This window comes from Molothrus ater, chromosome 11 (assembly GCF_012460135.2).
Source record: "Molothrus ater isolate BHLD 08-10-18 breed brown headed cowbird chromosome 11, BPBGC_Mater_1.1, whole genome shotgun sequence".
NCBI classification, from domain to species: Eukaryota; Metazoa; Chordata; class Aves; order Passeriformes; family Icteridae; genus Molothrus; species Molothrus ater.
The window spans coordinates 14908337-14932372 of record NC_050488.2 but is presented as its reverse complement, the minus strand read 5'-3'; the positions used below and the strand labels follow the sequence as shown (position 1 = coordinate 14932372).

The 24036-nt window shown below is 41.8% G+C and overlaps 1 protein-coding gene across 1 annotated transcript in view; it reads left to right on the top strand.

The window, feature by feature from the left end:
* MAGI1 (membrane associated guanylate kinase, WW and PDZ domain containing 1) overlaps positions 1-23817 on the top strand; it is a 334826-nt gene extending 311009 nt beyond the window's left edge. Inside the window, 11 exon segments of the mRNA XM_054516093.1 lie at positions 899-976; positions 3646-3737; positions 4648-4840; positions 9180-9473; positions 12619-12822; positions 17306-17396; positions 17515-17575; positions 18571-18714; positions 19875-20013; positions 21988-22076; positions 23660-23817. Coding sequence (XP_054372068.1) covers positions 899-976; positions 3646-3737; positions 4648-4840; positions 9180-9473; positions 12619-12822; positions 17306-17396; positions 17515-17575; positions 18571-18714; positions 19875-20013; positions 21988-22076; positions 23660-23716 — 1442 coding nt within the window. The 3' untranslated portion in view covers positions 23717-23817.
* The last annotated feature ends 219 nt before the right edge of the window (positions 23818-24036 follow it).

Genomic DNA, 24036 nt, shown 5'->3' with positions numbered 1-24036 from the left:
AAGGGACCGTGGTACTCACATGAGCTTGTTCATCTGAGCTCCTGCTGAAGCCATCTTTCAAAAGGTTTCCATGCCACCACAACAACCCTTTAACAAAGGGCTGGTTAAAGGGAAAAGACAAAAAAAAATTGAATTCTCCTGCAGTGGGATAGTTTAGTAAATGGATTTCTTGCAGATATGGAGCCTTATGAGATCTATGGGTAAATTGCAGGTGTTTTCAGCTATAAAACTCTCCATCAGCTTCAGTGTCCACTCCTAGTTTCAGACTTGTCCTCATATATTTTGCTGAATCTGGGCCTTAAACATTTTGTGCTTTGCCAAGCTCTGAGTCACTGAAAGTGCTGCTGCCTCAAATGAGCCAGTGACTAAAGCAAACCCACACTGATCATTCTTGAATCCATCTTATGTTGAAATTGATGTCACACTAGGCAGATTTTTATTTTATATAGCATGTTAAAGTTGCATAGTAAAGTTTGATTAAAATTATCTGTAATTAAGAACCATGTTCATTTTTCATCACCACATATTTAGAATTTCTTTTAACATTAGGTGAAGATATTTCTATTTGGAAAACTAACTTATGTCATGAAGTTGAAAGATTTTTGTAGAAAAGTATGTTTAAGGTGTTCTCACATAAATTTTTCCTCTAAGGAGAAAAAAGGTTTTTCAAATGTACCTGCATGCATGTGCATAAATGTGTAAATTCATATGTGCGTGTATTTTATATCTACACATGCACAGAGATGTGAAACTTAGTATGTCATAATCCATAGTAGCTACAACCTTAACAAATTGTGCATGCAAGCCTAACATGACCCATAAAGTCACAATTAATTAAATGAACTAACAAGAAAGCAGATACATTAAGCTTTGCAAAACTGTAAAATTAATATTACAGCTATGTCACCTTCACCTGCAACTGGACTGAGCAAGGGTGAGAGAGAGAGAGAAATCAATTCCACGAGTTTTGGAGAATGTAAGACTGTGCTGAGAATGTATCTGTGTCTTGTGATGTCTTGTTCTGGTGTCATTGCTGCTCTGTGGCGGGGGCTCTTCATCACCAAGGGAGTCTGGCAGGGCCATGTGCCAGGCTTAGCCAGCCAGGGGCAAAGCCTGGCTTTGCTGTCCTGGCTGGATGGCGTAGGTGGTCAAGGGTGGGTGTATCATGTACCTGTTTCCTTCATGTGTTTGCCCACGTGGCTCATCAATGGGGCTGCATCACCCACCTGTCCTGACATTCACAGAACTCTTCTTACCACTTTTGCACTGCTCTCCAAATGGTCTGGTTTAATTTGGGACAAGCAGATTAAATTTTGCTGTTGTTAAATTTTACCCGTTTGGGCTGTGTACATGTTTTATCAGAGTCAGACATGCTTGAGATCACCCACAGTGCAGGGATGCAATGAATGACTCCTAGAGGCCATTTTCCATTCATTTTCAACAAAGTTGAAACAACAAAGTCAGCAGCACCATGTTCCCATTGAGTAAGGAAAGTGGCTCCTCAGAAGTGCAACTGAATAATGGGACAACCTAAAACAATTCTGCAGTATGGAACCCCAGAGGGTCTCAGCTCTGAAGCTCAGGGGTGGAGGGGTGTTCTGGGCTGTGCCAGTGAACCACTGCCCTGCAGAGCTGCTGCAATAAGTGGTAAAAGGAGCTTTGTACTCATTCTGTGAAAAGGTGTGTTGTCTGTATGTCTGTTGTATCTGTGTTCCACCTCACTGAAATCCTTCCAGTGGGAGGAGTGCTATGTGAAAGAACCAGCTTCTTTGGGGGCAGACTTGTCTTTTTTTGTTGCTCTGGTCTGACATGGCTGGTCCAGCCTGGCCTGCTGTTCCCCTCAGCAGCATTAATTGTGTAGCTGGGACCCAAACCAGGGCCATAAGGCATCACTCAGTGGGACTGGAGGGGTGACAAATGGGAAGGTGCTGAGAGATGCCGCGGACACGGGCCCGTGCCGGAGCTCTCCGCAGCAGCCACTTTACCTCTGACAGATCCAACACACACTATTAATTGTTTGCGGCCAGCCTGTGCCAAAACAGCCTGGGAAGGGCTGAGAGACGCTCCTGACTGTGTCTGCTTGTCACGCTCCCCTTGCTGAAGGCAGTGACAAACAGCAATTAATTCATTGTCTGGATGCTGTTGTGCTGCACGTCTGTGCGTGGCGAGCTGCCTTCAGCCAGGGGAGATGAGGCACACGGGCACCCGGCGTGCTCATCACCCGAGCGCTCTGTAATTGTGTCTGGACAAAAATCAGCCTCTAATTCTGTGAGGGCACGGGTGTTAAGCTTGGCTTATAATTGCAGGTAATTAAAATGTAAAAACATTATCTGTAAAGCCAGCTTAAATGAAAATGTTGAAGCAGACATCTGTAGCTTACCATTCACCTATTCGTTTAATTTTTAGTATTCCCCATTCTTCAATTCATGTTATATTTTAACTCATTGAAGAGAGACCTTCAGAGGTAACCAAAAGTCTGACAAGCACCAGAGCAGACCCAACTTTTTGCAGAATAAGCACAGACAGTGTAAAATCCAATTAGGGCCCAATCTGTCATTCACTGATGCCAATGGAAAACAACCTGTTCATAGATAGAGAAAGCTAGATGATGTATCATTAAATGTGCTGCATCCTGTGTCTGAGGAGGCACTTTTTTAAATTGGATTCCTGAACAATATACTTTGGTTTCTTTGCTGAAATTATAGGCAGCTGACTGGTAAAGCAACAGCTTTTTATTATCATTAATTATAAATTTTGGGAGGGGATCATTACAAAATTAGTCAATGCTACAGCTACTGTCCAATAAATATTAAATGAACCTGAAGTTGCCTTCTGATATGATATAATGTTAGCAATTAGTTATGCATTTTTAAAAAAGGGATGAAAGCAAGCATGAGTAAGTTAATATAAAACATTGCTGTTCAACAGCGCTTCAAGGTTAGTACTTCACTGTATGTAATATTCATTGTAAAAACCTTGCTGATGTTCCATACTAATGAGTAGGTGAGGTTGGGCTTTTTTTATGTTTCCAGCTGGTTTTATCTCTTCAGTGCTTTTGCAGAGCCTGTACACGAACAAGTGAGAGTCAGGAGAGCTGCACTGTTTTGAGTGGAGCCCTTCTGATTTGCACCAACTAGGGATCTGTCCCACAGTTATTTAAAGCAGAGTTGGCTGACAGATAGCAAACTATGCTTGGGAAAGTTAATTAAATAGTAGAAGTCATAACAAGTGGCTCTTCTGTCTCCCATGTAAGAAGAGGCAGCTGTATTGTTTCTGGCAGAGTAATTCTCTGCTGTACACATTTATTTATTGATGGTTTGGAAGAGACTCTTGCAATGGGTAATGATGCTAATATTGACAGAAGGAAATATTATAGTGATAAAGTCACAAGTAGATGCTAGAAAGTAGAAACCACTACATAACTTTTAATGGTAATGTAAGTAATAATCCTTAGTATTTAAAACTATAAATGTTGATAGTTATGTCTCCTTTTTTTATGTAAAAGGGAGGTGGTCTCCAAACTCATCTCATTTAAAGGTTAAAATTGCATGGCACATCCTTTTATGTACGTCTGAGTAGTCCTGATTTGGGTAAAAAGGTGTGATATTTCGATTAAAAATGATAGTTTTTCTTCTTTCCCTTCAGTTCCAGATTATCAAGAGCAGGATATCTTTCTATGGAGAAAGGAAACCGGGTTTGGATTTAGGATTCTAGGTGGAAATGAGCCTGGAGAACCTGTGAGTATCATGTTTTAGTTTGTGGCATCTTTCAGAAACACAGCAGTAGAATGTACAGCTGTGCAGAACTATGCTGTAGTATCACTGCTAAATAGTTACTGGACTATATGTATATATATATATATATATCCTGCATCTCCTCACCCTCCCTCCAAAATAACCCCAGAACTCCATAACTGAAATGGGTTTGGCTTCTCCTTCTACTTTAATGATAAACCAAATAAAAAAACACATAGGTCCTTGGACGCTGAGGACAGGATGTCCTGGTCATGTTTGCAAGTATTTTGATCTTAGAATGCTCAGTTCTCTCCTTGAATTCAGTTAATTTATTTACCATAAATCCAGTGCCTGTGGGAGGTGTCATCCTTTCCTGCGCTGCACAGGTCACAGCTAGATAGTGGCAGCATGACTTTCCATGTTTTTCCCTGCCAAAATTATTTTGCTCATTTATGGGAGGAGAGACCAACAAATTCATCTCATGTTAGAGTAACTCCACCGAACTCACTGAAGATAAACCAAGACTGAGTTGGAGGACAAGCGTGAGGTGCAGAGCTTGTAAACCCTGCAGGCAACTGAAAGGGTAACTCAATCTCAGCTTCCCTGACAAGACCCTCAGTGCTATTAACCATCTTCCTGTCTGGTCACTGTCTGGTTGAAGAAGTTTCCTAAGGCTGTCTGTCCTTACAGTGAATGGACTGCCTAAAGAAACAAGATGTCAATTTATTACAATCTCACAATGTGCTGTATTCACGCGGAACCGCTTTCACAGAAACAACTTCCCCGACCAGCAGACATTTGTCAACAATTTCATGTCCCTCCTAAATCAGGTCCAACTAGGAGTGCCCCTTGCTTGCAGCTGGCTGTTGAGCTGGTTCTCATGGCTGTCTCTCCTGCTGTGCCAATTCCTCAGATTTACATCGGTCACATTGTACCGCTGGGTGCTGCTGACGCCGACGGCCGCCTGCGATCGGGCGATGAGCTGATCTGCGTGGATGGGACGCCTGTGGTGGGCAAATCTCACCAGCTCGTGGTCCAGCTCATGCAGCAGGCAGCCAAACAAGGCCACGTCAACCTGACCGTCAGGCGCAAAGTGGTTTACACAGGTAGGCTGCAGTATCACCCAGCAGGGGTGGCTTTTCTTGCCAGGATCCCATCTGTTCAGCAAATGGCCTAAGGGGGAAAAAAAAGCTTCTTCTAGTGCTGAGAAAACTCAAGGGATGGACTGTTATTTTTCCTCTTTTGCCTGTTTTTAGTCTTTTTTGTTCCTGACCAAATAAGTTTCAATATTTTTTTTCCCATCAAGACTCTCTTAGTTGGCTTTCCCAGTGTTCATAAGGTTTCTGATAAAATGGGGAACTGTTTGGTTGCAGTGTACACTCATGCAGCAGACACTGTGGCCAGCTGCTTGTGTTTTCTGTATACTTCCCAAAATAAATGTGCAGCCTGATAGTCACCCTTAAACTGGGAGTGAGGGAAAAGATGATGAAGAGTCCAGAGAAGGGGAGGCAAGGGCAGAGTGTGAGTGAGGGCTCTGGTGTATGGTGGTGGCTGCTGCCTCAGGCTCAGGGCAAGCTTCAGCATGTAGTAAAGTGACCTCAGGATGGGAAACTTCAAAACATTGTTGGTTCTGGTGGGCCAGGGTGTGCATGTTTGTTGTCACAGAATCATAGAATGGTTTGGGCTGAAAGGGACCTTAGATATCACCCATTTCCAACCCTTCTGCCATGGGCAGAGACACCTTCCACTAGACCAGGTTGCACAGGTCTAGAGAGTTTTCTGTATGCTGAGTTACGCTGAGCATTGTGCACACGCTGCACAAGTGTAGGATCTAAATGAACAGAAAAAAAGCTGGCAGAAAAACAAAGATGCAAAGAGAAGTGACACTGCCTGGTACCATTTTGGCACCCAGATAAGTGATTGAAAAATGTCATGATAGCAGAGAAAATGAAGACATGAGCATGAACTTTCTAAATAACATGTAGCCATATGTTTAATACTGGATAGTAACTTTTGAGTGCTGCCTGTCCCTTTGAGTCCCTTTAGGAACTCAGATGTGGGATTTGCTTTTATTCACTCAAAGAAAAGGATATTATATAGCTTTTCAAGTTTAGGCATCATCAGATAAACAGGCAGTGATGTACTTTGATCTCAGAGAGAATCAAAATAACATTCAGGTTGGAAATTAGGTCCTCAGTGGAAGTTAGGACTAGAAGAGTACCTCTGAAATAGCTTTGTGTTCTTATCCAGGCCTGAGCTCCTTCTGCACAATAGTAAATGAGCATTCACTTCTCATTTCTTTCTTTCTTCCCAGTGTGGATAAACACTAGGTTATGTCTCTCCTCTGACAGCCTGTCTTTAATTCCTGACCAAGGTCTGGTGTGAGAGAAGCTTTAGAAGAGCATTGGGAGGAAGGGGAAGGGCAGCTGAATTTGGTATTGTATTTGTGTGTAGATTTTCTATGCAGTTTTACAGCCTCCGGGCTGGAAATTACCATGAAAGATTTAGATGCATGAGATCTCTCTTGATATTTCATTCAGAGGCATGTTACTGCAGATCTAGCTATTTCTGAATCATTGCAAATGTGGACACTTACTCTAGGATAAATTATTCAGAATCCCTTCTTTCACCTTATATTTACAGGCTTTTAAATTTCAGCAGAACTTTGTGGAGAAGGCTGTTCCTGAATTTTGGTCCCTTGCTCCTCCTGTCATCTGTACGCCAGTAGAAAAAGATTGTTCGCCTAAATGAGTACTCTCTGTCCTGAGATTCATATAGGGGAAATTTTATGCTCCTGTAATCTTAATATGAAGAATGCTATCTATTTAGTACATACTTTTGAGTATATAAGTGCAGACAGGACTTCTATCCAAAGATATTTTAAAGTCCTTTTTTCTTTTTTTTGCATCATGAAATTACAGGTTTAGATTTTGTTTGCCATCCATTTTCATGCTGATGCTTTTAAGATCTTCAACTTAATTTTGATTCACCAAATTGGAGAAGTGACCTGATTAGCAGAGGCAGCCATTCAGCAAGGACAAGTGCAATATGCTGCTCTCAGCTGCACAAATGGGCTGTGGAGAACAGGCTGAGTAACAAGAAGTGGAAGCTGTTGTGGGCCACGAGCTTTTTGCTGAGGTTGGCTCAGGTGAAGAAAAAGACTGTGCAGGGATGTAGGCAGGGGGAAACTCTCCTGATTTCCCAGCAGATGATGGCTTAGTGCAATATGGTCCAGCACTTCAAGAAAGACGTATTTGAGTTGGAGAGAGCCCAACTGGAAGGAGTCCAGAAGACCAGGGAAAATAAGGAGAGCTCTAGAAAACATGGTCTGAAAGGAAATATTGAACAAATTTGGATTCTTTAGCTTAAAGCAGAGGAGGGGGAGGAGGTATTAAACTTCCCAAGACTATAAGAGACTGCTGCAAAGAGGAAGGGAATAATATGTTCTCCATATGCCTGTTAGATAGCACTAGAAATAATAGCCTTATGTAGCAGCAGGGAAGATTTAAGTCAGATATTGCAACCAATAGATTGCCTGGGGAGATATTTAACAGCTGATTAGACAAACATCTGTCAGGACTGATATTAGGTATAGTTGGCCCTCACTTGAGCAGAGTCTGGGCTAACCAATTTTTTTGAGATTTCTTCAAGCTTGTGGTAGCTGATTAGATTTTAAACTAATACCCCTTCCAACTTCAGTTGCTGTTAAACACTTGTTTAATATTAACGTTAACAATGTTTAATGTCTGTACCAGACTGTACAGATGATAGTTGCTGGTTCTTCCATCCAGAAATGCTTCGTTCACAAGTTGTTTTGCTCATGTTGAGAGATTGTTATTACTAAAGATCCCATTAATCAAAGGCAATCAGTGCACTAATTGATAGCTTTCAGTTTAAAACTACACAGAAGGTGGTGTTGTGAGATATTACTGCCTCTCCTTCTGGCTTGTGCATATATATGTGCAACATACATATGGTTGTACATATATAACGGAGGTGGGGGTGCAATAGCTGGAGGAGGCACCTTTGAACTGATGTAATCCAGGTTTAAAATGCCACAGAGCATCCAAGCAGGCAGCACTGCACTGGTTTAACCAGGCTGCAGTTTGGCAGTGGATGGCTTTGGCTGAATGAGCACACACAGGAGAGCATGAGCAGCGTGGGCAGTGCCACCACCAAGCAGAGCCATTGAAAGCATGGCCATAGATGGACAGACTAAAGGAGGTGATTTTCATTTACCCTTTTCTCAGTAGACACCTCTCTCCAAGCACTGTTAGGAAAATTAATCCACAAACATCAGAGGTTTATGTACAAAAAGGAGACAGAGGAGTCCTTTTACTTTATTCGAATAAAGAGAGAGGCCATGAGGCATTCCCCTGGGGTCTCTCCAATTTTTATTGGAGAGACCTCCCTTTTTATCCCAATTTCCTGGCCACATTTCTCTTCTCTCTTTCCCCATTGGCTGAGGTACTTGGGAGGTTCAGACTTCCCGATACACCTGATCCCAAAGATTTCCCCCTAATGTATAACCCTCCTTTTTTAATTTTTAATTCTTACTGAATTTAAGGATTTTTCTTCCCCATTGTTTCTTTCATCTTTCAATGTCTAATTTCATTTATCAGCAAACCTAAAGTTTACTTGTAAAAGCAAATATCTTTTTCCATTCATCAATCAGTGGAACCCTTCCCATTGTTTCTTTTATCTCCCAGTCATAGTTTTATCTACCAGCAGATCCACAGCTTGTTTGTAAAGACAAATCCTCTATTCCTCTCAGCACTAAATGGTGTGTTGGGGAAGATGAAACAGGAAAGCCCTATAAATATGATTGCCTGGCAAAATATTTTGAGAATATAGAAACAATAAGCGAGATCGAAATGAAAGCAAGCTTTGAGAGACTTTAGTTACTGAATGATGAGAAAACAGTGGTGTGGCCAGCTGAAAGTAATCCCCTTTTGATGAAACAATACTCTTTGCTTGCAGAAAGGTGCAAGGCTCAGAGCAGACCCTACTAGCTTAGCAGAAAGAGTCCAAAGAGTAGTTTCTAGAGTTTAAAATGTAACACAGTATGGCAACGTAATGATCCTTATAGGCCGTATGAAAATGCTATAAGATTTGTATTTTGTATTAGATTGGTTAGTGAGAGTTAGAATATTCAACACAGAAGAAGATTTATTGTATTGTAATGGGAATTACAATACAATAAATCGCTCTCTTATCTTCTCATCCTCTCTCTCTCTCTTTCTCTTTACCACTCTCTTTACTTCTCTTGGGCCTGCTCCAAGCTGTGGCTGGCAGCTCCAGCAGGGCCCTGCACCCAGGCCCTTTGCAATAAACCCCAAGTTCCAAGACCTGCCTTCAGAGATCTCTCATCTCCATCTGTCCTGCCCATCCTACCCCCATCACTGGTGCAGCCTGCTCGAACACTCTTTCTCCTCCCCTCCCCAGTTCCCAAGGCAGAGAATGAAGTCCCATCCCCGGCCTCCTCCCACCACAGCAGCAACCAGCCGGCCTCACTGACGGAGGAGAAGCGGACGCCGCAGGGCAGCCAGAACTCGCTCAACACGGTCAGCTCGGGCAGCGGCAGCACCAGCGGCATCGGCAGCGGCGGCGGCGGCGGCAGCGGCGTGGTCAGCACCGTGGTGCAGCCCTACGACGTGGAGATCCGCCGTGGCGAGAACGAGGGCTTCGGCTTCGTCATCGTCTCCTCCGTCAGCAGGCCCGAGGCGGGGACGACGTTCGGTGAGTCCCGTGGGTTTTTGGCTTCACCTCTGGTGAGAGACGAAGCTTGCGGCTTGAGGAGGCGGGTGGGGATCTGTTTAGTTAAAAGTCATGGGCATGCCCCGATTTATGTAGTTAATAGCAAAATCAGAGGTAAAGATTCGGTAGGTGTTGCCTCCTGGGTGTTGTTCGGCACTGAGTTGAGAAAAGTGAAATGACATCCCAACTTGAAGAGCTAAAATGTCACCAATGCAATTCCTGATGGTCACTTTCTAGGAGAGCCCCTCTGGGGTTTGCTCTCTGGGGATCCTGCCAGTGATGCAGTGCAGAAATGTAGCAGGTAGAATGAAATATGTCTCGTGATGGTGGAATCAAGCCAGTTGATTTAAAAGCAGTAATGCTTAAACTGATTAACTTCTCTTTGGCAATCAGGGTTATTCTGATCATCATTATGTTGTGAGCATGCCGGTAGCTGGAAAGTTTTAATTAATACTGCTTCCTGGTGAGACATAAAATGGGGAATACTGTTAAAAGAACAGAATGTTTCTTTTACCCATTTGACCTCTACCCAAATGCATTTCTTCAGAATAGGAAGAAATTAAGTTTAAGCTATGTCACACGTAATATCCTGACTTAATAAAGGTGGCCATGGTTTCTGTCTCAAGACAGTCTTTCTGCTGGGCAGATACCCATTTCCAGGGGTTGCAGCAGAGGAGATGTACATACGCTGGTTTTGCAAATATGCCCAGAACAGCCTGTTCTCAAGCAGAAGTGACATTGCAAGGAGAAACAATCAGAGATGCTATTTTCTTCCCTTTCCGTCTCCTCCAAAAGGAGGCCAGAGGCGGCATCCATTTGTACTTTGTGAAGGAAGGTGTTCCCTTAGTCTGTGTTAGGGGTGGAGGGAAAGGAAGGACAGAGCACTGTCCATCTGCACAGCACCTCCCACAGCAGTGCTGTGGTTTGCAGAGAAAATGCACTGCAGACTCCCTGTGCAGCTTGAGTGCTTCTGGGGCACGCAGGTGCAAGAAATTGCCTTTCCCTCATTCTCCCAGGCTTTATTTTCTGTCATTTCTTGCCACTGCCCATCAGCAACACCCTTAGTAATACATCAGCACCTTTGCTGGTATTGATGTAGAACAGGCCGTTTCTAGCTCTGTTCTGGGAAGTCTGGCAGCAGAGATTTCAAGGGGGAATTATGTAGCACAAAACTAGTGCATTGAGTTCTGTCAATTCTCAGATTCTAGGCTCTCTCACACTGTCCTTGCTGCTGGAAACTGCTCTTTCAAGATAGGTGTTTTGGTGCCAGCACACAATGGTGTAATGTAAAAAAGATCAAACTGAACACAGTCTAGAAGAGAGGGCGTGCTTTTATCTTCTGAACAGATTTGCAAACATGTGTAAATAACTTTTATTGTATGAAGATTATGCTGTAATTCTTCTCTGCAGAGAAACCTTGACCTGAGGTTGTTAAAAGTTGTGTTTGCTTTAGCCCAAAATTCTTGCTAACTGGAAGTTTTCTGTGCAGGGGCTCCCAAGGAGATCTGTTGATCTGTGACTGTTTTTCCTTTAATTTTTTCAAGTATATTCAGTTTTTTCCTAACACTCCGCATGAGATGTGTTCCCTCTGCTGTCTGGTGCTTGCTCTGGACCTGCTTTGTAGTTTTTTTCTTTCATGGGTAGTATTTAGAGATGGGCCAAACTGGTTCTAATACCCACCTTGGTCACTTTGGTGTGGGCTCTTTCATCTGTTTTTAGTGCATTGGATAGAGTAGAAACTCACATCCTCAAAACAGGATAAACTGCAAACTAGATGGGGCTTTGTATTACCAGAAAGAGAAACTTTCTAACATCATGGTAAAATTAAAGACAAAATAAAAAAAGAAATCTCCCTAATGTTTGTAACTAATATAACTAATATTAACACTTTCTGCCAGTTTTCATTGCATCTTTCCAACCTCACATATCCTTGTCTTAGCCTTTTCTTCTTTATGGTCTTTCTAGTGTTGTCGTGTGTGTATCTCTAAAACTACTAATCAAATGAAGACTACAGCAGAGATGGGAAAGTGCATCTTGAGGGTGAATGTTTTGTGGATGCAAAGTGTGAGATGACCAGTGCTGTGTGCCCCAAGGCCTCTTGCCCACATAAAGGAGCTGTAGAAAAGCTCATTGGATTTGTCTGAGTGATGTTGTATATCCCCTGTGTCCCAATTCTGCATGTTATGAACAACACAGTATTTTAGAAACAGAACAACTGCATGGAACAGGAGGAGAATTTTGTCTCCAGAACACATTCATCCTGAAGTGCTCTTGCTCTGTGTGTCAGACATCTCAATCGTTTTGTGTGTGGTTTTAGAGGTATTTTAATGAGGTGAACCTTATTCCTTCTTTGTTCCTACCTGGTGCCATCTAAGATCATAAAAGAGGAAGGGTTAGTAGAGGCTGAGGTGGGTGCCAGCACCAAACCGGTTACCTTTGTCAGTCTTGGCCCATCTGTAGTGGTCCTGCGCGTTCCCTGGTAGTACCTTTATTCACAGTGGAAAGAAAATGTTTCATGTTGCTTCCCCATGCAGCGCTGGTAGAGTGGGTCTGTGTGGTAGATAGGGAGCCACACTCCCTCCTAGGCCTAGAATGATTTTATCTTTCTAAATTGAGAAAGAACAAAACATTGGCAGAAGCTTGAAAAGCAGTTGGCTTAGAGAAGGACTGGAGAGGCTGACACTGATGTAATATTGGAGGAGGAAAGTTGAGTCTTCTATAAACAGTTTCAATTTTTTTCTTCAAAAACAAAATCAGATTTGGGTTATGATGGAGCTGCTAAGTGCAGTTGTAGTCAATAAAAATTGCACCATTTATTAACAGAAATCCACTCGGGGGGAATTTTGAGGGATTAACAAAACACTTTTTGTGGAAGAAGTAAAGTGTTGTGCACTCAACTAGTTGATTGCCAATGTTTTGAACACTGGCAGCAAAGCTATCCTATAATAACTTTTGCTTGATGCGTTAATTAATTAACCCTTAACCTTCTCTTTCCCTTTTCAACCCTTTTTTTCCTTTTCCCCTTCACCATATTCCCACATACGTAAACAATAAAAAAAAAAAAACCAAAAAAAAAAAAAAAACCAAACCAAAACCAAACAAAACAACCCCCAAACTGATACAAAAGCGGGAAATGCATGTGTGGCCATGCCTCACAAAATAGGTCGGATAATTGAAGGGAGCCCCGCCGACCGCTGCGGGAAGCTGAAAGTCGGCGACCGGATCTTGGCCGTCAATGGGTGCTCCATCACCAACAAGTCGCACTCAGACATCGTCAACCTCATTAAGGAAGCGGGAAACACCGTCACCCTGCGCATCATTCCAGGAGATGGTAACGTATCTGTTTCCTGCTCTCTTGCCTCGCCCTCTTCTTGGTTCTGTTCCCCGGGATTTTTCTGTCACGTGGAGCTGCAGAGCCATGGAGGGGTCGGTTTCCGCTCCCACTTTGGGAGTTAGCACTGGGGGAGGTTGTGAGTCTCCCGTAGATTTATTTTTTGTTTATTTTTGTAGAGGTGGTTTGTTTTTAACAGGGAGGTGCTAATTCAACATTTAAAAAAAGAATTTTGTGTTCCATGCATCCGCTTAAAATGATCTTCCATAAATTTGATGGATCTCTTGATACACTTTAGTTTGATTCTTAGCTTAGTAATACAGCTTTAGAATATTTGGGAATCACTTGTTAGGATGTGTGATTCCTGAAGCTTTGTATGGACACAAGCAGGCTATAGAGTAAGGAGATCACAGAAAGAGATAAACACTTTGACATGTTTTAAGCTGTTTCAAAAGCAGATTTGCTTTTATTCTGGGTAAGTTGCTTTGGGAGCGAGCTCACTACATTTTTAAATGACTGCTTAAATGGGGATGGTTCTGAAGTTGCATTTTAAGAGTTACCCTAGACAGGATCTCACTGTTTCAGATGAGAGGGAATGTGCAGATTCCCTAATAATAAGTTGACACTTGGTGGTGAATTAAGGTCACTGAAGTATTTAATAAAAATAAGGATCTGTGTTATGTACCAGTTCCATTAAATTAATCCCCAGATAGGAACTGATCAGAAACCTGTTAAAGTATCTGCAGCAGAACTAAAATTTCTGTGGTTCTAAATTCTGAGTATTTTCTTTGTTTATTGTGCTTCTCTGCCATGGATGGGTTCAAAGTGAGAGCTCATTGGGCAGAAACCTTTCCACATTGCTCCCCACAGACCAGGATGAGAAATGATCTGGTTATAAATTATTTCTGCTTAGGGTGATCTGTTTTGCACAAAAGCTTTATTTTCCTTCTGTCTAGTGGGTACCAGGTCAAATGCTGTATAATCCTCTGCTGATTGGAGGAAATAGGGTGTTCATGAATAATAAAATGGCTGTGAATCCAGCTAACATCTGAGCTGGCCTGTGCATGCCTGTTTTGGAAGATAAACTGAGAGAAGAATTGTTCATTACCTGTATTTTAGTCTCTGATAAAAAGGGAGGTGAATCTTTAAGTAAATAAAGTGCTTATTTTCTAAAAAAGCAAAACCATCTGAGAACTAAGCAACTTCTAAATGATTTAAGAATTTTTTAAGAATATAACCTCCTGACATAAATGCTGAGCCAGGCTTGCTCATGCAATGATGTGTCCCAAATATCATGTAAATTGCTTAGGTTAGGGAAACATGTACCTGTGATTGACATCACGTATTCCTGGAGGAGATGGAAAGCTGTTCTTTGGGGAAGGAAACAACTCTGCTTTCATAGCAATTCAGGCTTTAAGTCTTTTTATTTACTGTCACTTTGAAATTCCAAGTCAGATTGCCAACTTTGCATAGTATTACCTGCATTTATTTTCCAAAAGACAGTAAGACCCAACACTCTCAAAATCTCTGAGGGTTTTGCTCTAAAACCCCATGAGATACAAGAAATCTGTCTCAGTGTTGTTTCCTTTTTGATGTCTTTGTATGCTTTTCTTGATTTGTTGTTTTCTTTTGTTTCTTTTGAGTGCTTTTTTGGCAAATATAAATGGCCTGTGTGCTGCAAGGAGGGGGGAGCACAAATCAGAAGCCAGTTGTCAGATAAACATGAAACTGAGGTGCATCACAAGACTCACAATAAACTCACACTGCTAATCTCTTCTAACATTATTAAACACACCGAGGGTTTTTGCTTTGTAATAAGTCTTGCACAAGTTAATTGGCGCAGATGACTGCAGGAGTGTATTTGCAATGAAATGATGATGCTTTACCACACTTCCAGCAGATTCGAGGATACAGAATGCTGGAGCAGGACAAGCTTAGATTAGGCATGTAATTGGTGACAGAGAGTTTTAGGACAGAGCAGGGCAAGGAATCAATGAAATGTGTAGGGTTTAGAACACGCAATTATAATTGTACTAAAGATAATTTTTGCTATATTCTGTTCCAGTTTTGCATGGTGGCTGGCATGTGTCCTGAAGCAGTGTCTAAAACACTGGCAAAATTATGCACAACTCCTGACTCATGGGAGAGGGTGGGCTAAAGATAGTTGCAGTACAGTGGTGTGAAGATACATCTGTACCAGAGATGTGTTGTTGCTCTGCTTGGTATTATTAGTGTGACCTACTAAAGGGTAGGAATCTTGCATTCTCTTTGAAGCCCATCATCATCTGATCTCCAAATATTTGTGGAAGATTTCAGAGGCTTTTGTTCTGGATGAATACAGAACACTTAACCATGTTTTGAGGCTTTCTTATGCAGGAGACAGATTTTAACATCAAGTCATCTTTACAAAATAAACAGAATTATTTCTTAAACCCCAACAATGTAGCTACATGTAGGGACATCTTCTGACACAAGCCAGCTGTCAGTGGCACATCATCACAAGGGTGTAGTTTGGTCATGCCTACACTGAGAGGTGCAGGCAGACCAGGGAGCCTCTCTTGCTCTCTGAGCTGCTGGACACAAGCCAGCTCTGGTCTGGAAGATGTTTCAGCTCCATATGCTGAGGGTTTCAGCATGTTAACTTGGGCACAGCACTGCGGGCAAAGGAGCTGTGTTCTTGTTGCACCCATCTGTTTAAGTGGTTCTTCTTTTTCTTTGTCCCTTTTCCTGAATTTCCCTTGACATGCAAATAGCTACAGAGAGGAAGAAGCTTCCCCTTATCTAGACTTCTCCAGAATTAATATCAATCCATGAAGGAAATGAAGTTAAACTCCCAGGATCCACAACATCTTAATTCAGACAAAAACCCTCCCATTGCTGCAATTTTGTATTATAGCTGGACTCTGTTTAATAATGGCAGATTTCTCCATAGCCTTTGAAATTAATTACTGTATGCCTGTAGCTTGAGAGGCAAACAAGGGCAGGGTAGAAGGCCTTGTAATTTTATGGAGACCCAGATGTTTTTATTCAGTTTTTGTCACTGCTGTCTTAGTGGCTGTGTATTCAGTTTAGATTTTTGTCTTGAAAGGTGGATCATGCTCAGTATTTTGTAGGTACTTGCAATGTGTGGCTCTCTCCTGGGTACACTGGGTGTAGACACAAAGAGGGGTTCTCCTGTGTACAGAGCTGACCTGCAAAGGAGCAGCTGCCTGCCACTGCAGTGTCTTTAGCTGGGAATGCCATGTCTGATGAGTGGCTGTTTCTGCTGACCCTGCCCATCATTCTCCAAGTGCAACCAACATAACTGTTGAGCATTTTGTGTGGTTAAGCACCATCAAGGTACATGGAGTACCACTGAGACTTCTTCTGAATTCAAACTCCCACAGGAGAGGAGGGGTGTTTTCAGAAACTGCTGGCTTCTGGAGCAATTCAGCATTTGAAAGCATCTTCAGTACTAACATCAGTTCAGAATTGGTACAATATATAGTTCTGGAAAATCTGTTGAGTTCAATACAAAAGAGTTCTGGGTCTGTGTTGCTATATTCAGCTAATGGGATTGACATGACCTTAAGTTTAGGCAGAATTTTAAGTGAGTTTGGGGTTAACTCTGGTCCTGCTGAAGTCTGATGCAGCTGCAGAATGACAAGGGAAATATTCTGCCCTGCCATACTGTGAGGGACACCTACATAGTCACTTTTAGTCATCTCAGTTTTGGGAAGCAGGAGACAGGACCTCTCCTTGGAGCCCATCCTTCCATGCCTAAAGAAATCTGCAATTTGCACAGGCTGGTGCTGGGCTGAGAGCCCTTTACCGTGGCAGAAATTAAGCTTAGAAGTTGCTCCTGCTCCCTGTATTCTCTCAGTGCACCCTTTTGTGTTACCCAGAGTTATTGATGCATTTGGTACTGGTGGCTCCACGTTTCTGCCTTCATTGCTGAGGCAGTATTGGGTTGTATTTCAGAGTAGGATTTCAGTAAATTTCGGTTTTAGCCACATTCAGTATCATCTTGTGAGGTATTGGATAAGAGCCACATCTCAATTCTACTGGAGATTGCAGTTTGTGATGGAAGAAGGACTGATAAATATATAATCCCTGGAATAGTTATAGATACTATAAAATTAATCCACCCAACCTACAATATTTAGAGACTTAATTGGTTGGAATTCCTGTCTTTAGACAATAGACAAAACTTTGTTCAATCCTTCATCTACAAGTGAGTCTTCATGAATGTGTCTAATGGTCTGGGGGGGTTCCAATCCAGATGTCCTAATGTAATTTTTTTTTCATTTTCCAGTTGAGTGTACAGATTTATATACATCCTTATTATATTAATTTGGGGAATTGAGAAATTTGATCCCATCTCCAGTTCTATAAAACCAATGTAATGTTGCTTTTCCGTGAAATGCTTTTGCAAAACTCGTTTTTTCTTTCAGTGAATAGCCCATGGTCTTCCCTCATAATATAAACAAAATCTATTTTGCAGAATCCTCCAATGCTACTTTATTGACCAATGCAGAAAAAATTGCTACAATCACAACCACACATACTCCTCAGCAAATACCACAGGAGACCAGGTCAGATTGTTTTCCTTGAGGAGGGCATCTCGACATGCTCTCTCTTCAGTTACTTCTTCATCACTTTCACGTCCCATGAGCTGTATTTTTCCTCTCTCCCTCTCATTCATTGCAGCAGGAACAACACCAAACCAAAGCAGGAATCCCAGTTTGATTTCAAACCACCCCAAGCAGCACAGGTAAGGAGTATCTCTCTAATTGTTTTGCTTACCACTGACTGTTGTTTCCAATCTGCTTGAGGGCTATGTTTAAATAGTTCCCTTGAAAATTCCTACTGAGAAGCTGCTCTCCCTTAGTCTGCTGAAAAGAAAGAGGAATTTGCTGATTAGTTTCTTAATACGTGTTGCTGTTGTTTCAGCTGAGAAACATTTCCAACACGTTCTCATCAAGACTTTTGAGGGAGTAAAAATAAAGAAAAAAAGAGCTGACATTTTTAGGGCAGTAATAATTTTTGTGTTTGTTTATTGAATTGTCTGTTGTGAGGGGCCTCTCCAGAAACTATTGTTGTGTGCAAATGATAAATTCAGAGAATAAAAAAGAGGAAAACTTAGTAAGGGGCGATAGCTGGAGTGTTCCAGCTTGCACAGACAGCATCTTATTAGAAAGATTATCTATCTCAGTGTTAACTTTCCTTGCCACTGGCCATCCCAGAAGTAACATCTTCCATTAGGGACTTCAAAACATCCCCATAATAGCATTTGAGGAAAACAATGCAAAGGCTTCTGAGCTTCTTGCAAAGGAATAAATGATGTGGTAACAACACAAAAAGCCAGCACCATGGCACAGGCTCACCCCAGGTGCCATTAGACACTGCACTAAAGCTGGCACTGAAAGGGAGGTTGTCCTTGCCTTTAAAGGTTGGTAGAACCTTTAATCACCTTCCTAAAATGTCCCCTCCTGCCCCGGTGGTGCTATGTAACAGGGGTGCCCAAAAACGCACCACAGGACATAGCCAAACCCACTCATTCCAACAGCCCTTCACCAACCACCAGAAGTCCAAATTGCAGAGTGAGGTCTGAGGAAGTAGCAAATCCTGGTCTGCATGTGAAAATTCAACTGATTTTCCATTTTTTAATGATTACAAACAAAGCATTGCTTGAACAATTCCAACATGAGCGCGGAGCAGTATTTGACTTTCTGTTCAATTGGGCGTTTGCTGTCTTCTCTCCAGCAGGACCAAGACTTTTACACTGTTGAGCTGGAAAGAGGAGCCAAAGGGTTTGGCTTCAGCCTGCGAGGTGGCCGGGAGTACAACATGGACCTGTATGTGCTGCGGCTCGCTGAGGACGGGCCTGCTGAGAGATGTGGGAAAATGAGGGTATGCACAAACTGGCCTTAAAACCACCTTGCTTTGGAATAAGCTGACTTCTCTGCCTCTCCCTTCTGCTCTTTCAGCTAAGAGGGAAATTAAATGTGATCTGAAAGTGGTTTCTATTTACTGCTGCTGATGGCATCTGTCACTCTTGGTGCACTGTCTATAGCAGTGTGTGTTCAGTGGAAGATTTCACCCCCTTCTTCCAACACTGCTTTCCAAACTGTAGTACACGATCTGTTGTTTAATGCCTAAGGGCACTTGTAGCAGCGAAAATGGAACAGCCACAGTCTTTGCCTGCTAGTGGGCAGAGAGGGGACAGAACATGTCTATGGCCCAGGGGATAAAAAATTACAATGTAGGTTCTGATTAACATTAATTGTTAACCTCACATATCAGCTAAATGAAAAACATTATATAACAAGGGCATATGTTATAAAATGCCTACTGGAGAAATAATTTGACAGGTTTTATGTAGTCCTTGGACCTTTGTTAAAGAATGCATTATAACTTTCCCACATATGTAATTGTCTCCAGATATGGCATGTGAAGGGTATTTTCAAAATTCTTGTGCTAGGGGTAAATCTATGGGTTCAAAATTTTGCTGATGAAAATATGATGCAAAATCAGTGCTGCCCTGTGGAATTCAATGCTTTGACATGCTCTTCCATGCCCTGTTTTCTTCTCCTGATAAATTATTGTATTTGCAAAATCAGATTTGCTGATTCATAGTAGGTATCTATATCCAAGTTATATATCTATATCAAACTATATCCAAGTTAGAAACAGACCTGAAAAAGCTCTGTGAACATCCCAGTTGGAGCAGACTGTGAAACAAGCAACCACTTTGACTGAAGACTTTACAAATTATCAAAATTAAATAAAATAGCACCAGTTCTAACACTGCACTTACTATTGAGCAATGCAGTAATTGCAAAGTGATTTTCAGAACAGCAGTGAAATATTTTGATACCTCAAGCTTTCTAATCATCTTCATGTCTCCCAGACTCCTACACAGTGGGCACTCACTGGAAGGAGTTGGGCATGTTTAGCTTCACCTGATGCATAATTGTTCCAGCTTTGCTATGGCCACTGTCTTGTGGTGTGCTGGTAGGGACCCTCGTGGGGACTTGTTTCTAATCATAATCTCTTTATTACATTGGCAGATTGGTGATGAAATCTTAGAGATCAATGGAGAAACTACCAAGAACATGAAGCACGCTCGGGCCATCGAACTGATTAAAAATGGTGGCCGCAAGGTCCGCCTGTTTCTGAAACGTGGAGATGGCTCTGTCCCAGAATATGGTGGGTCAAACTATGAAAACATTCCTTTCTTCCCTGGCATCACTCCATGAATATTTGTCTCAAGATCTGAAGCGGGAATTCTTTTTTATTTTCCTTTCTCACCAGTGTCTTACCAACCTTTGCAACATATAATTGCCTCGCTTGTGCTGAATTTTCTACACATTTCATCCTTTGCTTGCTTCCATGGACTTGGGGCGCAGTGTAAGGCAAGATCATCATAGCAGTATTTTTTGGTGATCAGAGAGGAAAGCAAAACAAAACAAACCTTATTGTCTTGTCCAGCCAAAAAAGGAATGTTATTGAACTGTGCCAAACTGTTTCTCAGCGGCTGAATTGTTGTTTCACATAGGTCTCCTCTTCTAATCAATGCAAAAACTGGGATCCCGAGTTGCTATTCTGAAGCAGTGATTTATTTTTTTTGGTTAGGTTTTTCTCTTAGTTCCTGTCTGTATCCATAGACATGAATGCTGAGATGGCTTATGAGATTTTTGCCTTTCCTTAATATTTATGTAAATATTTATAAAGTTATTTGAGAAAAAGAAGGGAAAAAAAAGCTTTACTGCAAAAATATATTGATTTGGCCTCCTGAGCCCTTTTCTCCCCCCTTAAACAGTCTGCTGGTTTCAACTAGTTCATTTGTAAGGTCTGAAAAGGTGAGGAGGTTATGAAAAGGTGCTCTCATGTCTGTCTTGGGGGAAACAGTCAGTCCTGGTTTCTTACTAAGAATTGCATTAGATTTCCTTTTCTTCCCCTGGAGGTTGGATTGCTGGGTGGCTTAACTTAGCACACTATTTAATATTATAATTATGTCTTATTTATTTGAGATAATTGTCAAATATTGTGCCCTCGATGGAGGGCTACTCCCAACCAAAGGTCTTTGAGGTTTCTATAGAAACTGATGATTGAAGGGATGTCCTTTATACTTTCCTCCCTGTATTTGGGTTATTTCTGTGTCAGTGAGTTCTGTGTTTATCATTCTCTCCATGCCCTAACACCAGAAAAAAAACCCTTCTGCACAATTTATGAACTAGATTTTATTTTCATTTACTGTACTATGTTTGAGAGTTTCTGCTCAGTCTGCTCATTATTTAACTTAAAATGACCAATTCAGAGTATAACCAACAAACAATTGAAGTGTTTAACGATATGGAAGGGAAGTTGTGGGTTTACACTTCTGTAATATAAATAGCACACCAGAAGGTTCAATGATGGCACTGAAATTCTGTAATGTTCTTTCTACTTTTGTCTTTTCCTATATTCCTTTGGATGTACAGTACTGTATCATATGCTAGACTGCATAAATACCCTGTAAATTAAGTGCTTCACTTCTCAAAGCATATGTCTGTTGCACTGAGGATGGAAATCCATCACCAATTTTCTTTTGGCTAATGCTAACCACTAAACGTTCGTTCTCCAAGCAAGGATTTAATATACAGGGGTTGCACTACTGTAAAGAATATCCTTGTAACATTTGGGACTCCTTTCTCTCTTCGTTCTGTTCGCTGCAGTCGCAAATGGTTCCTCTAATAATGTTAAGTTCCAATATTTTTCTGACTTGATTGGAACGTGCTTCTCTATGAGGCTGTATATTTTTGTAATGAGTTTTGTACTTATTTTTAATGTTGTGGTCTCTGGTGGACTTTATTTTTCGTTGTTGTTTGATTGTTACTGTTTTTTCTATGACATTCTGTGTCGCTGTTCCAGCTGTCTTTTAGAATGGATGCTCTCGTTGTCTGGGTTATTGAATCACCTCTTAGATGTCTCTTTATGTCACAATAATAACAACTGCTGTCTTTGCAGCCTTATATTTGGGTGAAGCCTAGACAATCTGACTGGAAAAATAAACTTTCTTTATTCTAAGATAAAATATGAAGATTTTTCTTTCTTTCATCTTTATTATAGGGAATCTAAATTTTCTACTTTTCTCTTTCTCTTTCTCTTACTTTTCTTGGTGCTGGGCTCTTCCTTCCTCAGCGATGATACCTCCTAATATCGCTGCATGTATGAGAAATGACAAGCTCGGGGAGTCTTGCTTCTACCTTATGGGCCATAATCAAACTACGGTTTGTAGCTAAAATCAATATTAGGTGTTTTTGTGCTGTGGCCTAATTCCCTCACATTGCTTTTCTGCTTCGCTATATTCTATATGTACAGCAATTCATCCCGAACACCCTGCGTCCCCCAAATTGTAAGTACACACACCTCAGGACATGATTGAACCTCGCTTGTACCTTGTGTGAGAGGCAGGTTGCCACAAGCCACGTGCTTACAGCCACAGGAAAGCAGCGTGGTCCCATCCCCAGCTGTGGCCTCAAAGTGCTCATAGAGCAAAACTGCCCACGTGTGAGTTGCAACATGGGTTTCACTTGGAATTCACAAAAATCACAGCCCATGCACACACCGACCCTCCCAAGCTCAGGACTGGAAGTGCCATCAAATGGGAGACAGTTGGCATGATGGCAGGAAGAATGTAGAGTGTTTGGCTTGGTGGGAGGGAAGGCAAAAAGGAGAAAAAGAGGGGAAAAAAAATAATCTGTCCTCACAAGTGTTTGTGAGGGTTTTCAGTCATTGCCATCAGGGCATTCCACCTCAAGGTGGGTGTTGGGGTGCAAGTGTAAGGAAGTGGCTAATGCCAGCCAAGCTGCCACAAAGGAGTTACTTTAAGAAAGAAAACAAGAAGCAAATAAAAGCAGCACTTGCATTAAGGCAGCGCAGCTACTTTAATGTTTTTCATGTTTGTAATGAATCATTCATAAACATCCCTTATGAATGTCAGGAGTAATTGTAGCTTAGCTGCAGCAAGGGCTAGGGTTTAGTTTGGATGTTCTTTTTCTACTTCTGCTTTGCAGTTTGTCTTGCAGAGGCAGCTCAGCTCTGTATTTTACCTCAAATAGTACATGAAAAATAATGAACTGGAGATTAGATTTGAATCAAAGCCATTCTACATATTACAATATCTTTCCATTGCTTTGATATGAAAAAATCATAACTACTGTCATCGTTGTTTGAATCATTGTGGCAAAACCAAAATCTACCCTAGGACTTTACATAACATGGTAGAACTAAGTGAGATTAAGCTATGCCTTAAATGAAATGGAAATGGCGTGATTACAGTCTAATTCTCACACCTTCAAAATGTTATTTTACAAGGTGAAAACTTAATAATCAATTCTATTTTCTGTACATTTTCTGCTATTTGAACCGAGGCCTCCCACACCTGGAAGGCAGTTCTTTATAATGTCTTAAAAGACAAAAATTGGTTCCTAAAGGCCCTTTTTATTGGAAGCTATTAAAAAAAAGCAGCTAACAACCTGAACTACAATGGTTTTTTTCCACTGGAAAGAATATAGTATAACTGAAACATTATGAATTGGGCTTGGGGAGAAATGTAAAGTGCCCCATGGCCAGAAGAGCATAAAGATGAGATCAGCTTGGACCAAAACATGGCTAACGATCAGAGCAGCACCAGTACTAACCTGTAACTCTCGTTGTTCACAGTTAAATTAACAAAAGCCTCGGTTAGCCTTCGCTGACTGCTTTAACAGTTGTTTGTTTTTGTCACTAATGAAGTCTGAAGAGTGCTAAGTGGTGTCACAGCACCACGGAAGGCATCAATACCAAACCCTTTGCTGTTATTTTCTTTCAGACCCCAGCAGTGACAGGAACAGTCCCGCCACAGGTTCACAAAATGTATCGGAAATGAAACCCGCGCCATCCGACCGACGGCAGCACCCATCATCGGAGTCCAGTTATCCACCAGACCTTCACAAATCATCACAACATGGGGACAAGCGGACTTACGTTAGAGACCTAAAAGGCAGCAGAGAGTTTAGCAGACATCCCAATGAACACCACACTTGGAATGGGACTTCTAAAACCAACGACCACGTGCCAGGCAGGAAGACAGAGAGGTCGCCGGAGAGGAGGCACGAAAGGCAGCCAGAGAGGGCAGTGGTGAACGGGCAGAAGAGGAGGTCTCCTGAAAAGCGCAGGGAAGGGACAAGGAGCGCTGACAACACTTTG